This window comes from Euprymna scolopes, chromosome 14 (genome assembly GCF_053919585.1).
Source record: "Euprymna scolopes isolate OS-2025 chromosome 14, ASM5391958v1, whole genome shotgun sequence".
NCBI lineage: Eukaryota > Metazoa > Mollusca > Cephalopoda > Sepiida > Sepiolidae > Euprymna > Euprymna scolopes.
The window spans coordinates 73183763-73199552 of NC_136495.1; the positions used below are offsets into that span (position 1 = coordinate 73183763).

Here is a 15790-nt window from a genome sequence, read left to right on the forward strand (position 1 = left end):
AAAGCAAGGACGCCCGGACGATCAACAATTTTATAATTAAGATATATATATTGGCAATTGTTTGGTGGCCCAGAGGTAAAGGCTTAGCAAATGGAGTCAAGGGTGGTTTGTAGCTGGGTTCAAGTCTCCCAACCGGCAGGAATTGTCATTCTATACTGATCATTGTGTAAGCATGAAACACTAGTGTCCGTAGGTATAAAAAATTATTTAATTATGTGTGTGTATATATATATATATATACTAGCGGGACCTGTGGAAATTCTACGGGAGACTCGTAATATATTGATGTTGGCATTCTGTAGATGTTCAATGTAAATGGAGATGCTCAGATGTTATTGTAGCTTTTTTGTTAAAACTGCAAAAGTATTTATCTAAGCTAGCACGAACACCCGGCAAAGCCTGGCCGTAAAATACGCTTAAATATGATATTTTAATTCTTTCAGATTTCGTATATATTATTATAGAGTTAATGTTCTATCGATTTTTTTTTTTTTTTTTTTTGTTGCAATTTCAAAAATAAACAGATGTATCCATATGACTTGGGTGCATTAGCTTGAATCTAAACTGAAATAAAAACTTATGGAAAAAAAAAACATAACTTGAGTTCCTTCAGCCATAACCTAAACCAAAACTTATGAAGAATTCTTAGCAAAATTATTTATGACAAGAAATAGATGAACATAACAATTAAACGATCCGGATATAAGCGTGACACACAAAAGAACATACATGCTATTGTATCAATATATAGATGACTGATTCCACATGTGTGGGTTAAATTCAATTTTCTTTGTAGTTGGTGCCTATAAACACTGCATTAAGAGTTTTGTTTCTTATGATTCTGCAAACTTCGAAAACTTCCATTTCATTTTTTTTCTTACTAAATCCTTTTATATTCCAAGGAAAAATATCTTTTCAACTATTTTCCTCCAAGGAATATATCTTTGTCTCCAAGTTTAGGGAACGAAGTGCGTGCAAGACCTACTTCATAAAAATATGAAGAAAAATGTTATGAGAGAGAATTAAATACAACCTCTGGTTTTAGAATGTTGACTAACGAGATATATATATCCACATACAGTACTGTTTCGCAGCTCATCAGTCCGGCTAGACAAGCAACTACCTCAAGCCAGGATCGAAACCTGATCGCCCAAACGACAGTCAGAGCTTCTAACCATTGCGCTGTATGGCTGCTGCTAACCGGGCAGTGAATAACCAATGTTTTGACATTGTCCAAAGTAGCTAAGAGCAATTTGTTTACACAAAAAGCACCGCTTCATACGCTAATAGTAATTTGTATATCACTTCCCAAATGCTCAACCTAAGATAGAAGCATTATATATTCTTTTAAGGATACCACTTTAAAAGGCACACAAATGTTTACTCATTTTTTGAAAATGAGTAAATGTTTGTGTCTATTCCTTCTAATGTATCTTTAAAGAAAATATTTATAGCTCTAGTCTTGTACTATTGAGCTATGTAAATGACAACTTTGTTAATTATTTATATTTAATCACTGCCCGAGTAGTTATAAACACATATTATATACGTACTGTACTTGCAATAACCCTTATCCCTGAGTGGCTTCCGGGCCTTGATAAGTGGTGACCACCGTGTAAAAAAAAAAAAAAAAATATATATATATATATATATATATATATATATATATAATTTGTAGTCATTGACATACAGTCCTGTTTCGTTGTATCACAACTCATCAGTGGCGCTAGATTAGCAGGCTCCTTCAGTCTTGGACAGACTATAGATATCCATGAAGGGTTGCTTGCACGTGAAATTTTTATAGCAGGAGGTGCACAATCTTCAACCACACTTCTCTTGAGACGACATTATTAAATACTAGTGCCAAGTGAAGTTTCTGTACAGGATGACTGAAAACAAATTCTGAGATAAGCGGAGAGCACATACAGCACCTACAATTCCCAAATGGTCATCCATCTGGTACTAACCAGGCTCAACATTGCTTAACTTCGGTGATCTGACAAGAACCAGTGTGTCAATGCGATTATGCCATACATGCTGCTAGATTAGCACCTATATATATATATATATATAATTTGGGATTATTTTCCAGAGGAAAAGTAACCAATGAAATATAACGAGGTTAATACAAGAGTGCTCAATACTGAAGTAGAGCAGGGTATACTTTTAATTTGTTTTTATACAAGCAGTAATGTGTTAAATACTATAAAACCAAAATATGCTCATGACTGTGTAGCAGCACATTTCTGCTTATGTAAAAACAAATTAAAAGTAATATATATATATATATATATATATATATATATAATGTATATAGTAATATGTATCAATCATTGATCTATAGTGATTGTACATCTAAAAACAATAGGTTTAAGGCTCCCAAAATTCATACTACACCACAAGGCCCTGTGGCATAACGGATAAAATATCTGGTAAGTGATCACTCAGGTTCAATCCTTAGTGCAGGCCATACTCAGAATAAACTTGCAAATTACTTAGAACTTCTACATGGTTGACAGAATGAGATTATGCTACCCCCCATGGATTAAATAAAGCGTTCCATTGTAGTTTAACATAAAAATTCCCGAGTTCAACAGGATACACTTGAAGGTCGGAGGTTACATCGGCTGAAACGTTGTGTGAATAACACAAGATGAGAACAGTCGTCCGAATGATCAAAATGAGTGACACAATAACCTTGAAAGAGTTAAATCATTGTCTGCATCGATAACCTTTTACTATTTTTGCGCAAATACGTGATTTAGTGGATGCAGGCGTTGGTTAGGAATCGTTCTAAAGTGAATGCTCTTTTGATGTCATGAGTTCAATCCTTGCTTAAGTAAATTATATGGCATATTTAAAAAGCATACAAATGAGTTCTTTACTGCAATGAATAATGACTCAGAATTTTTATTTTTACTCATTCACCCCAAACAAGGCACGGTACCACTTTGAAGGGAGTTGAGGAGCAAAAAGTTTTATTTGCATTATATTCAGATTTAGTCTGGGAAGCAAAAAATCGTGGGAATTTCAAATTCTAGCAATTTAAGGGAAGAAACTACAAGCTGTCCAAAAAGCCACTGAAGGATTTTGAATTCTTTATTTTTGATATTTTTCTGTAATTTTAACACAATCTGAGTAAGACATTGGAATTTTATTTGAATAAAATTGCAAAAATTAAACAATCTTTATTTATGAAAAATAATGTCTTTTAAATTTTGCCCATTTTCAGTTTTGCACATTTGTGCTCTTTCCAAAACATTATTCATGACAGATTGCAGAATCTCTGGATTGCGATTTAACTCCCTTATTTCGTTCCTGATGTTTTCCTTCAATTTTTGCAGGGTTTGGGTGTGGTGGCATAGACTCTTTCTTTAAGATATCCCCACAAGAAAAAGTCGAGGCTAGTCAAGTCTGGGGAACATGGTGGCCATTTGACATTGCTCTTTGATAAGCTCTTTGAGCCAAAACAATTGACCCCTGATTTTGGTAAAACAATTTCGCAACTTCCGTACGTTGTTCAATCTTATGCTTATCTATTATCAATTCGCAAAATATTAATCTGTTAAATATCTGAAATAAAGAAAAAAAATAAGCATTAATGGTAAAATGAAAGATTTTCAACCCTTCAGTAACTTTTTGGACACCCTGTATTAGGGTAGATGTCTTTCCGGTATTGAAGGATTTATACAGTGAAAGGCTGGTATTTTGCTGTTTGTCGAGTTAGTCGGGCTATTTACGTCGAGGGGCGCAAGTACTAAGAGTTCATCAGAATAAATTCCATTAAAATACTTGTAAAACAGGCGCAGGGATGAAGCATTGCAGCAAGGAGATAGTGCGGATTTTATTAGGTTTGGGACTCTTTTTGATCCTGTTTAAGAGGGAGATTAGTGGTGGAATGTAAATATCATTACCCAGAATCTTAAAAAATAAAAAATAAAAAAAAAAGGCTGGAGAGTACAGCAGATGAAACACGAACATTACCAAAATGATTAAAAAAAGCTTGAAACGTGAAAATTCGACTTCTACTAGATTTTTAAATTTTAAAATAAATTTTATTTAAATATTTAAATAAATTTTAAAATAATGTTGTTCTTTGAAAATTTCAGAATTTCAAATTGTTGACTACGCTGATTCGTTCGATTACAACTCCTTAGCTCTCCAGAACAACATACTCTCTTCAACTCCAAAAGCGGAGAACTTCTTTGCAATCAAAACCTATCTAAAACATACTTCACCGCCGGCAGATCAATACTCCAACCAGTTTAATTCAGACAGCAGTGACAGTCTCAGTTCGGTCAGCACCAGTCCTTCATCTGAAATGGACAAGAAAATCATTTATGATTGTGATTGTAAGTTTTATATTTATTTATTTAAAAAAAAAAATAAACTTTTGAAATAAAATATCGCAAGCTTAGTTTTGGGATTTGAACAGGGCGAGACAAAAGCGAAATATAGTAATAACCAACAGGCCGCCCGGTATTGCCTGGTCGTAAGTTACGGTTAAATATATTTTAATTCCTGCATGTTATGACTTTTTTACATTAGTATAGACAATTCCCTATCGATTATTATATTAAACCTAATATAATAGCGAGATCAAAACTTACATATATAAATGTGTGTCTTGGAAGTTTTTTTAACCTTTAAAACTATATATAAAAAAAAAAAACTTATTTAATTTTTATATTTTTCATTATTCGTTAGAAAACTATTGAGTCAGTAAGTCATTTAATCACCTACAATCAATGCATTAACTTGCTCTCTCGAATTCACTATAGTTCTAATGTTTATATATATACTAGCATATGTGCCCGGCGTTGTCCTGGTGTCTGGAGGTGTGTTGAGCAAAAAAAAAAAAAAAAAAAAATGGTAGTAGGAATGCAGGCACAAACCCGTACCGCGAAGGAGGAAAAAGAACGGGGAAAACCGGAAGTGACGTAGGTTTAAATTAAGGCTAGATAATTGAAAAGAGGGGATGACTTTCGAAAATATAGGCGAAAAAAGCGACCCCTCCCTGTTGAAAAGTGTCTATTTGAATGTGAATAAAGTAATGTTTTTAGCCAATTTTTCGGTATTTGTCGTCTGAAGGGTCGAGCTTCAAAACAATACTGATCTTGTGAAAATCCGTCGCCTCTGTCAAAAGATTTAGACAGACATGTAAACATACATACATACATACATTTATATATTGATAGCTCAAATTTTCGACCCAAACTGATTAAAAAGCTTGCCTTATCTCTGAATACCCTTTATGTAAAATTTCAAATGTTTAGACCAGAAATTGTCTGAGTAATTTGGTAGAGACCGCATAATTCAAATTTTTTAAAAACTTTGTCCCCTATTACGACCTCTTAAAATTTATTGTTTGGGGCTCAAATCAAGTTATTAAGTTAGATCCATGTCCAAGGAACCTATATCTAAAATTTCAAGTGTTTATACCCAAAATTGTCGGAGGAGTTTGGCAGAGTTCTGAAAAGTCAAAACGTCGAACTTTGATCCCTTAGCAGCAAAATTTCTGGTCGAAAACAGATTAAAAAGATTTTTCCAAATCTCAATACCCTGTATATCAAATTTCGAATCTGTAGACTGAAAATGTACAGTTATTGCGTAGGGAAATGTACACAGACACACACAGAGACAGACACTTTCACTTTTATATATAGATATGCAATTACATTGTATTATTGTGGATAAGAGTTTTGTCGCTTGATCACAAAACTATCTGATATTTTCCATATAAGAACATCGGGTTGTTTTGTGATAAAGGGACGTTACTGTTGTATCCACTATACCGGAAATTTCAAATTTTAAAGTAAAACGAACACAGCGAAGATCAATCTACAATGGTGAAAATAACATTTAATAGCTCTTAGTTGGCCAAATATAAGTATATTTACAGGGAATGTAGATATGATTGTCGACAGGCAAATTGTTTTGAATGTAAATGTCAATTAAGTTTACTTTAATTTATTACATCATTGTTTATACAGTAGAACTCCGGGATACAATGTTTTTCCAGCACCTGGTTACGGTATTTGCCTGCCTTACCGGGTTTATTTATAATGATATTTGACAATGTTTATTATATAATGTACTGTATTTTGTTATTAATTTTTAATATGTAACGTATAAAATTTTACTTAGGCCCCACTATACGGCGATTTCACCTTATCATCCAACTCAAGAACGGATTAATGCCGTATCCATGGTTTCTACTGTATATCAAATTTTATTTTTAAAAATTTGAATTTTGCATGGAAAAAGCCTTAAAAGACTGAAAGTCCTTGAAAATGGATATTGAAGATCTGTTCAAACCCTGAAATGATTCCATGCAGAAAGGTTTCAGTTCAACAAGATACACTTGAAGATAGTTGGAGATTACATCGGATGAAACGTTGTGTTAATGACACTTAAGATTAGAGCAGTAATACAAAGATTCTGAATAGTGCGAATAAGCAATCCTTATCTCAAACATTCAGAAATGTCGTAAGGAGTTCTATTTATCTTTGCTTGTGTAAGGTCACCGAGAGAGCATGACGTAACGTTATATGCCGCGAAGTGTTAACGTTAACAAATTGTTATGACGCGAGAAACCTGTCTTTAGTGCAGTGTCATGTTTTATAATATTCCTCAATGTTATAAAGTTCTATGTAAATTTCAATCTACAAAATAAAATACAGAGTTCAGATCAACTCCTGTCTTTGAAATAAGAACATTGGCCATGTGTATGTTTATGATGGCCGAATTAAATATTTTGATTTTACAATACAGTTCTAGTCAGAAGTTACATGCGAGCCTCTTCCTCCAACATGGATACCGTCTCTCTCTCTCTCTCTCTCTCTCTCTCTCTCTCTCTCTCTCATATATATATATATATATATATATATATATATATATATATATATATATATATATATATATAACACCATCTTAATTTGCTTTTATTTGTCTTAACTCTATTTTTATTTTTGTTCTTCCAGATCCAGAGCCGAAAACTGTTCGCCACAAACAGAACATCCATCTTTGGCAATTTTTGAAAGAATTGCTTGGAGAAGCAGACCGACACAATAACTGCATCCGTTGGCTCAACAATAAGGACGGCATCTTCAAAATTGAAGATTCTGCACATGTTGCTAAGTTGTGGGGCCAACGCAAAAACCGACCCGCTATGAACTATGACAAACTCAGCCGATCTCTGCGCCAATATTACAAGAAAGGAATCATCAAGAAAACACTTGCTTCCAAACGGCTTGTTTACCAATTTGGTTCCCGTTATCTCTAAAACATTTCTCTGCTGCACGTCATCTTTTGATGAGGGAATTGGCTTATTTGTCTCGACCACACAAGTCTTTTTTTTTGCTGTTCTTGTAAAATGACTTATTGAATACGTGACAAAAAAAAAATTGTATGTTCAAGCACTTCAAAAGTGTTTTACAATTTTTGAAGAGATTAAGGACAGCAAATCTAGGGCAGGTGTGAACTGCATTGCAGGAAGAGAATTTGACGTGATGGACAGTTCCATTGACAAATTTCTCTATTTTGTTGGAAGAAAAGCAGAATTGGCTTAAATCTGACTTTCTTTCATCATACTTCCAATTTGGAATTGTATATATATAACAATTTCTAAAGATTGTTTATCTTCAAGCCCATCAAAAATTGTGCCACACATTCCAGAATTTGCTCAATTTATTTTTTTTTTTTTCTGTCCCATTGTTAGTTTTTATTTCATTTAAAAAATAACCCTCCATTAAAGAAATTTACAAAAATCTTAAGGATAAAGCCCCAGAGCCATTTCGCTTTTGATTTTATCAGTTTAACAAAATTGGTTTTAATTTGAGCAATATCAGGAGTTATACTTGATCTCAAAACTAATTCACTCCTGAAAATACAAAATTGTAAACTAAAACTGTTTTTTTGATCAAATTCTAATACAATCATATTTTATTAGTCAAATCTGGCTGAAATTCCATATAGAAAATAATCAAAGAGTTTATTTTATTTTATTTTTTTTTTTTTTTGCCCTGGATATTGCTGTCCATGTTGTTCAGATGGACAATTCATCAAAACCACCATTTTCTTTTTTTTCTTTTTTAACTATACCTAGTTTTTAAGCTTATCTCCCAAAAATGTTTTAAATTTCGACGTCTCTTGATATATATACATATTATTGATGGGACGATTTCAAAATTTTTACCGATCCTTTCAAAATCACTGAATATAATTTAATTTTTCGGATGACCATAAAAAAAACATATTTTCAGGAACGTAAAAAAAAAAAAAATACAATGTAAAGTGATTTCTAGATTTTAGTTTAACCGGTAGCTTAAAATCAATGAATCATTTTATCAGTAGGAGCAGCAATGGAAAATGTAGCGTTTCAAAAATGAAACTTATATTAAAATATTCCTTTGTCTAAAGGTGTTATCAACAAAATGTTTTTTTTTTATTAAATTTCTCTTTTTTAATTAATATTACAAACAAAAGTGTTTAATACGTTTGTAGAGTGTACTGGTTTTAACTTTTATCTGCACCTAGTGTTTAAGGTGTCGGAAATTTGATTGGCAAAACGCCGACTTGACGTCTACAGAAAATACACCAACCTCTGTGACCTTGTTCAATTCTGACGTGAGTATATTTCTAAAGAAAGAGTGCTGAATATTGTTGTTACAGAGGATATGGATCTAAATTTGGCGAGACTACGTGCAGAATCGAGCGAGATGCTTGCCAATTTCTGAGTTTATGTTTCTAAAACCAAGCAGGACAAGCGACAAACAACAAACAACAAGCGACATTTGATGTTAGTTTTATATCCATATCCATTTTATATGCCCTTCAAACTTTTACTTATGCATTTATATGTGTGTGTATATATGTATGCATCTGTATGTATGTATTTATATGTATGTATCGGGGTGGTGCAAAAATAGTCGTTTTTTTTTTTTTTTTTTTTTTTTACGTTCAACTATATATAAAAACGACATTTTTGCACCAATCTAATATATAGACATATACCTATATACACATGCATACATACATATACCTATATACACATGCATACATACATATACCTATGTACACATGCATACATACATATACCTATATACACATGCATGCATACATACATATACCTATATACACATGCATACATACATACATATACCTATATACACATGCATACATACATACATATACCTATATACACATGCATACATACATACATATACCTATATACACATGCATACATACATACATATACCTATATACACATGCATACATACATACATATACCTATATACACATGCATACATACATATACCTATATACACATGCATACATACATATACCTATATACACATACATACATACATATACCTATATACACATACATACATATACCTATATACACATACATACATATACCTATATACACATACATACATATACCTATATATACATACATACATATACCTATATACACATATATATACCTATATACACATACATACATACATACATATACCTATATACACATACATACATATATCTGTATGCATATATATATATTAGTGTGTATTTATATGTATGTACATATATATTTGTGTGTATACATTTATATGTATGTATTAGGTTGGTGCAAAAATAATGTTTTTTGACGTTCAACAATATATAAAAAAACATTTTTGCACCAACCTAATGTCTGTATGTGTATATAAGTATATGTATGTATGTGTATATAGGTGTATGTATGTATGTGTATATAGGTGTATGTATGTGCATATATATATGTATGCATGTGTATATATATATATATATATATGTGTGTGTATGTACATATATTTGTGTGTATATATGTACACGTGTGTATACATTTATGTGCATGTATGTACCATGCGTGTGTATACTATACATTTATGTATGTGTATGTGTTCATATATAATGTATGTATGTTCCTTATAATGATAGCTCAAATGGTTAGAAATAAACTCGATGAAGATCTACTTTGACCCTCAAAGCATATATATTGGCGAGTTGCATTTTAACGCCCAATGTTGGAATGCAACTCGTCAATATATATGCTCTGATAGAAAAATAAAATCAGTCCACAATCATGACGTTTTTTTAATTTTTTTATTGTTGTTTAAATTTATTTCAAATTATTTTACATGTAAGCGAAGACCTATATTCATTAAGACAATGAAAATTCATTCTGTTCTGTAGCCATTGGGATATAACTCATCATTTTATGTATGTGCTGCATGTGTAAAGCTTGTATGAAAAGCATAACCATTCAAAGAGTTGGAAATTGTCTTCGATCTTTGATTCATGAGTCCTCAATGCTGGTATTTTTGATTTCGTAGAAAAAAAAAATGGAAATCCTTAAAGATGTTTAAACCTTTAAACATGAACGACATTTTATTCTTGACTTTTTTGCATAAATAATTCTTTGAAACGTTAGATTGTTGTTGTTCTAGATGGGGATTGCATGTCTTTGTGATTCCCTCTGCTGGCCTTGTTTGTTATTTACACGTTTCTCCACAAAGCACGCCTTGAATTCGTACATATTGATGTCTTTCTGCATCGAGTTTTTGTATTTATTTCAGAAACATTTCTCAGTTTTTTTTTTTTTTTTTGCTTTTTTTTTTTTAAACAAGAATTGTTAGCGTTTCAGAATATTATTTTCCCCTCTCGCCTTAACACCTGTTCGTCTTGATAGCCCAAATTTTTCACGCAGGAATATTTTTTTATAAAGAGATTTCAAAACCAGAACTCGCAAGAATATCAGAGAGGTTAATACTTTATGCTGACGGGTCATTTGCGTGCTCTAAACGCTTTCTCACGCCTGAGGCTGTTCTCTCCCTCTACAAATTTACTATGAAATACTCTCGTCACAATTGGGCTGGTGAATCTGTCTCCCAGTTGAAGGTTCTTGATAAATTGCAAAAACGTATCTGTAATTTGATTAGCCCCACACTTTCTTCTTTACTGCAACCTCTTTCCCACAGACGTGATATTGCTAGTCTCAGTCTTTTCTACAAATACTATTATGGCAGGAGTTCCCCAGAATTGTCTAATCTATTCCCTGCTTCCTTTGTTCCAGCTCGTTTAACTCGTTGGTCTAGTGGTCTCCATCAATTCGTTGTTTTAATACCACATTGTAATACAGCTTCTTTCCAAGAACTACAAGGTTGTGGAACTCTATTCCTGCTCACTGTTTTCCTTCTACCTACAGCCTTGGTCTTTTCGAGACTATGGTTAATAGGCAGCTCTTGTCTTTACAATAATCCTCTTTCGCTATTGTTAGCTCCTTAAATCAAGTGGCTCCATGCTTTGTCTTGAGTGATTTCCATAAAAGAGACATATCAAACGTCTGCGTCAGGGACTCATAAACTTACAAAGTGTCTCGATCCCTACCATCAATGGGGCTAAATGGGGAGCAACGACTTTCATGTTTGTTTTACTACTCAGTGTGTCACCAGGAAAGAGACAGAATTCTCTGACCCCGGAAGTCACATCAGATAGAGAAATCACTTCAGTCGCAACCCTTTAATCTCAATTATAGACCGCAGCTATCCTTATTGGGGATTTTATTTGGTGGGGGTGAGGGCCGACATTTTGTGTCCACTTCGCTTGTTTTTGATCGGAAAGAGAAATTTTCTTCATTTTTGGTGTCTGAGGTTAATCTTTTGAACCCAAATCCCTCAATCAGTCTCACCACCCAAACTTTCAGCTTTTGTTATGTAAGATCTCCTTCAAATTTTCTTTTTGAAACTCTTCTTTTTTTATAACTTTGTACAAAAAAAAAAGCTAATGCAGTGTTCAAAATAACAATGCAGATTAAATACTATTTTTTAACAGATGTAATTAGGGCTGTCCAAACTTGAGTGTAATTTTAACTGCACGCTGTCTTTTGTTTGTAAATATTTCTATTTGAATTGTTTTTGTTTTTTCAAACCCAGTGTTATTATATATAATACCAAAAATTAAAGAATTATGTTAAATAATAAAAAAAAAAAAATTAGGGCTGGATTTTTATATCCTTAATATTCTTTTACAAACCTTGATTTTCTTTATTTACAATGAGTTTTTTGTTCTGATAATCCGGTCATTAAACATTTTAACAAAATTAAAAAAAAGAAAAGAAAAAAAGAAGCAAAACCACAATGTTCTTAATTTTTTTTTTAATTATAAAATCCTTTGCCATATTTTTTTTTCGCATGGTGAAAAAATGGCAGATATTAACGTTAAAAAAAATTTGAATCGCATAAAAAAAACGGTGTAAAGTTATATGCCGCGAAGTGTTAACGTTAACAACTTGTTATAACGCGAGAAACCTGTCTTTAGTGCAGTGTCATGTTTTATAATATTCCTCAATGTTATAAAGTTCTATGTAAATTTCAACCGACAAAATAAAATACAGAGTTCAGATCAACACCTGTCTTTGAAATAAGAACATTGGCCATGTGTACGTTTATGATGGCCGAATTAAATATTTTGATACAGTTCTAGTCAGAAGTTACATGCGAGCCTCTTCCTCCAACATGGATATTGTGTGTGTGTGTGTGTGTATATATATATATATATATATATATATATATATATATATATATATATAGTAATGTGATTGATAATTTAAAATTCAAATTAAAATTAAAAATCTGTTTTATAAGAAGGAACAACAACAAAGTCAATAATTTGTACGATCGTTTCGAAAACGATTGTTTTATTGTAGTAGACATTAAGCCACGCACAATAATTTTTACATATAGCTTTTTTTAAACAAAGTCTCCTCATCAGCAAAAGTGTTGGGTGGGTTTTTTTTATATGTTCGTACATTTATTAGCTACACTCAACATCCAAATGAATGCTTTGACGATAATTACGGTTTTCAAAAGGCGAACAATTAAAAGATACATCTGCTTTGCTTAAAAATTGATAGGTTTATTTATGGTGTCTTCTACATATAAAAAACCCCACCCAATACTTTTGCTGATGAGGAGACTTTGTTTTAAAAAAAAACTATATGGGCTTAATGTCTACCACAATAAAAACATCGTTTCCGAAACGATCGTACAAATTATTGACTTTGTTGTTGTTCCTTCTTATGAAACAGATTTTTAATTTTTAATTCTAATTTGAAATTCAAATTATCAATCACATTACTAAATATTAAAGTAGCTCTAGGATATTTGCCTCTCGAGCTTATTATATATCTGAATTACAACACACTGTTCTTTTCTTGTGTTTTAATTAAATTAGTAATTTTACTATGACATTAAAATACACTCTGCTCTTTAGACTACTGTTCTAACCCCCTTTAAATTTATATATATATATATATATTAGAATGTCATTATTTTATTATATATATATATATATATATATATATATATATATGGCAATTAACCTACGCAGATTATTCCGCATTTCATCCCCGTTTGTATTCATCAGGCTTATGCAAAGATTTTGTGGTTGTCTCGCGTTTTTATTTTCGCACCTTCTATTGAGTTTTTAGTTAGCCAATCAGCTTTCTAGTTTCCACCGCACCCTTCCTGCGGTGGAAACTAGAAAGCTGATTTCCTAACTAAAAACTCAATATGATATATATATCATGTTTCAGGAAAGGAAAGGAGGTTCTCTTATTAGTCAGAAGGTACATTTGAGCATAATCACGTTGACACATCGGTTCTTGCCAGTTCACCGAAGTTAAGCAACGTTGAGCCTGAATAGTACCGGATGGGTGACCATTTGGGAATTCTAGGCGCTGCCTGTGCTCTCCGCTCATCTCTGCATTGTTTCCAGTTGTCTTGTACCTCAACTTGCCACTGCTATGCAACAATGTTGACACAGGAGAGGCGTGGTCGAAGACTGTGCAACTCTTGCCACACAAATTTCACACAGTCACCCTTACAGTGGGTATCCGTAGTCTGCCAAGACTGAAGGAAGCCACACACATTCGAGCCTCTCCTTCCGTCATGGATACTGCCTATGCATATTATATAATAGATATGATACAATATAATCGGTTATATTGTAATATATATTTTCTAATAATAAATTATATAATTTATTAAATATTGTACAATATAATATTATATAATATATAGTGTATAATAATATGTGGTGTAATATATAATGTTATATAAATATAACCATCTCCCGGTATTTCAGGAGAGAAGGGAGTTCTCTCTTGTTAGTCATGGGTTGAAAACAGGTTTTAAGATTTGATCTCCCTGTCCGGAAGAGATCTCACTTGCTCATCATCTCATTTTGTACGAGCGATCAAGTTAAATATATGAAACCCTGGGGGTAAGGGGGACTACTAACAAATATTAGCTTTGTACTATAATTTTCCTTTGTGGCTTCACGAATAACTGTCGAATATAAAACCGAAATTGACAACCCTTTTTAGTTTCAGCTAGTAGATGGCTGGGTTGCATCCTTAAGCGATCGACTAATCTGGGGATGCTTACGCTTTCGTTCTTTGTCCTTGTATGTAATGTGAAGAAACATCTCGCTTCTCAACTCCCCACTCAGATTGTTCCCCCATCACAATAGCCCCTTTACACATAAGTGGCGATATGCCTTGTTCCTATTTACAATGCCTCCCCCACAGAGTTAGACACCCGAGTCAGTTTTTAACTTGGAGAAAAGGAACAAAAATTAAAATTGTTTCAGTCGTGAAGGATTTCTCCTCCACTGACAGAACAAGAAATTGAAGTGTAGCATCTGAAGAACAGATACTGATCTACACTTTGATCTTGGCCCGAAGGCCAATTGCCAGCAAGCCTACTTCTGTATCTCCCCCGCCGTTTATATCGGCATACTCACGAATGTGATCTGAATTCAGAACGTCCTTCTTCAACCTAAATGACACCATTGTTCTTTCTGTGAAAGTTTATTGTAAATATTATATTATTACTTAAGTTTTGTACAGAATTTATTGTTTCATATTTTTTTATAAATACAACTTGTTTTTAATTCTTTGCTTGTTCCGTTTCTTTCATCTATTATGTGGCTTTTATATCCAACATTGTTTAGTATAAAATTGTAATTTAAAACGGATACTAACATTGGTAACGAAAGCCCGTTCTAATGCCTGTTATACGGTAACGTTCGTTTCACGTTACATTTATTTTTCATTCTATATATATTTAAAAAAAAAACAAAAAAAACATTCTTTTTTTTTCTATGGATTATGCAATCGGCAAAATGTTCTGAAAAGAAAATCTAATGTTTAACCAATTATTTGTCCAAATCCCAGAGAAATATTTTTTTTTTTTTTAAATTTGTTACATTTTCACGAACTCGTTCTTTGACAAATATTGGTGCTTTCCGGTTCTTGCATATTTTAAGAACACGACCGCAAATATTTTTCACTTTTCTTTTCTGGTTGACACAACCACTCTCATCTGTAAACATGGGTAGAGGACTCCTGTTTTTTAAAAGAACAAACATTGTATTATAAATTCCACTTTCTGTGTCACTCTCGTACATCGTATGACTCTGGCAGGTGGGCTACTCAGGCTGAGATCTTAGCACTCATAATTTTCAAACCCAACAAAAATTGTCAAAGCGCTCACTCACATAAACTCAGTTGTCATCTCCAATATATGTATGTCTAACTAAAATTAAGAAATACAAAGCAAAGAACCGCAAAGTTTGTAAGTTCTTGATCAGCGTTCCCTGAATAAATAATATATAAAATCATTCATTCTTTGGTGATCAATCGTGTAATTGGGATCAGTTGTTCAGTGCTATTACGTATTTATTTGGAAATAAAAAACGC

General features: G+C 32.6%; 1 protein-coding gene across 3 annotated transcripts in view; it reads left to right on the forward strand.

Moving 5' to 3' along the window:
• LOC145293088 (SAM pointed domain-containing Ets transcription factor-like) overlaps positions 1-8436 on the forward strand; it is a 34791-nt gene extending 26355 nt beyond the window's left edge. For 2 of the 3 annotated variants that reach the window (XM_080139451.1, XM_080139449.1), the window contains 2 exons: positions 4110-4352; positions 6984-8436. In XM_080139451.1, the coding sequence (XP_079995577.1) occupies positions 4110-4352; positions 6984-7285 (545 nt within the window). In that variant the 3' untranslated portion in view covers positions 7286-8436. The remainder of the gene's footprint in view (positions 1-4109; positions 4353-6983) is intronic. The other variant, XM_080139452.1, reaches the window with a different exon arrangement.
• The last annotated feature ends 7354 nt before the right edge of the window (positions 8437-15790 follow it).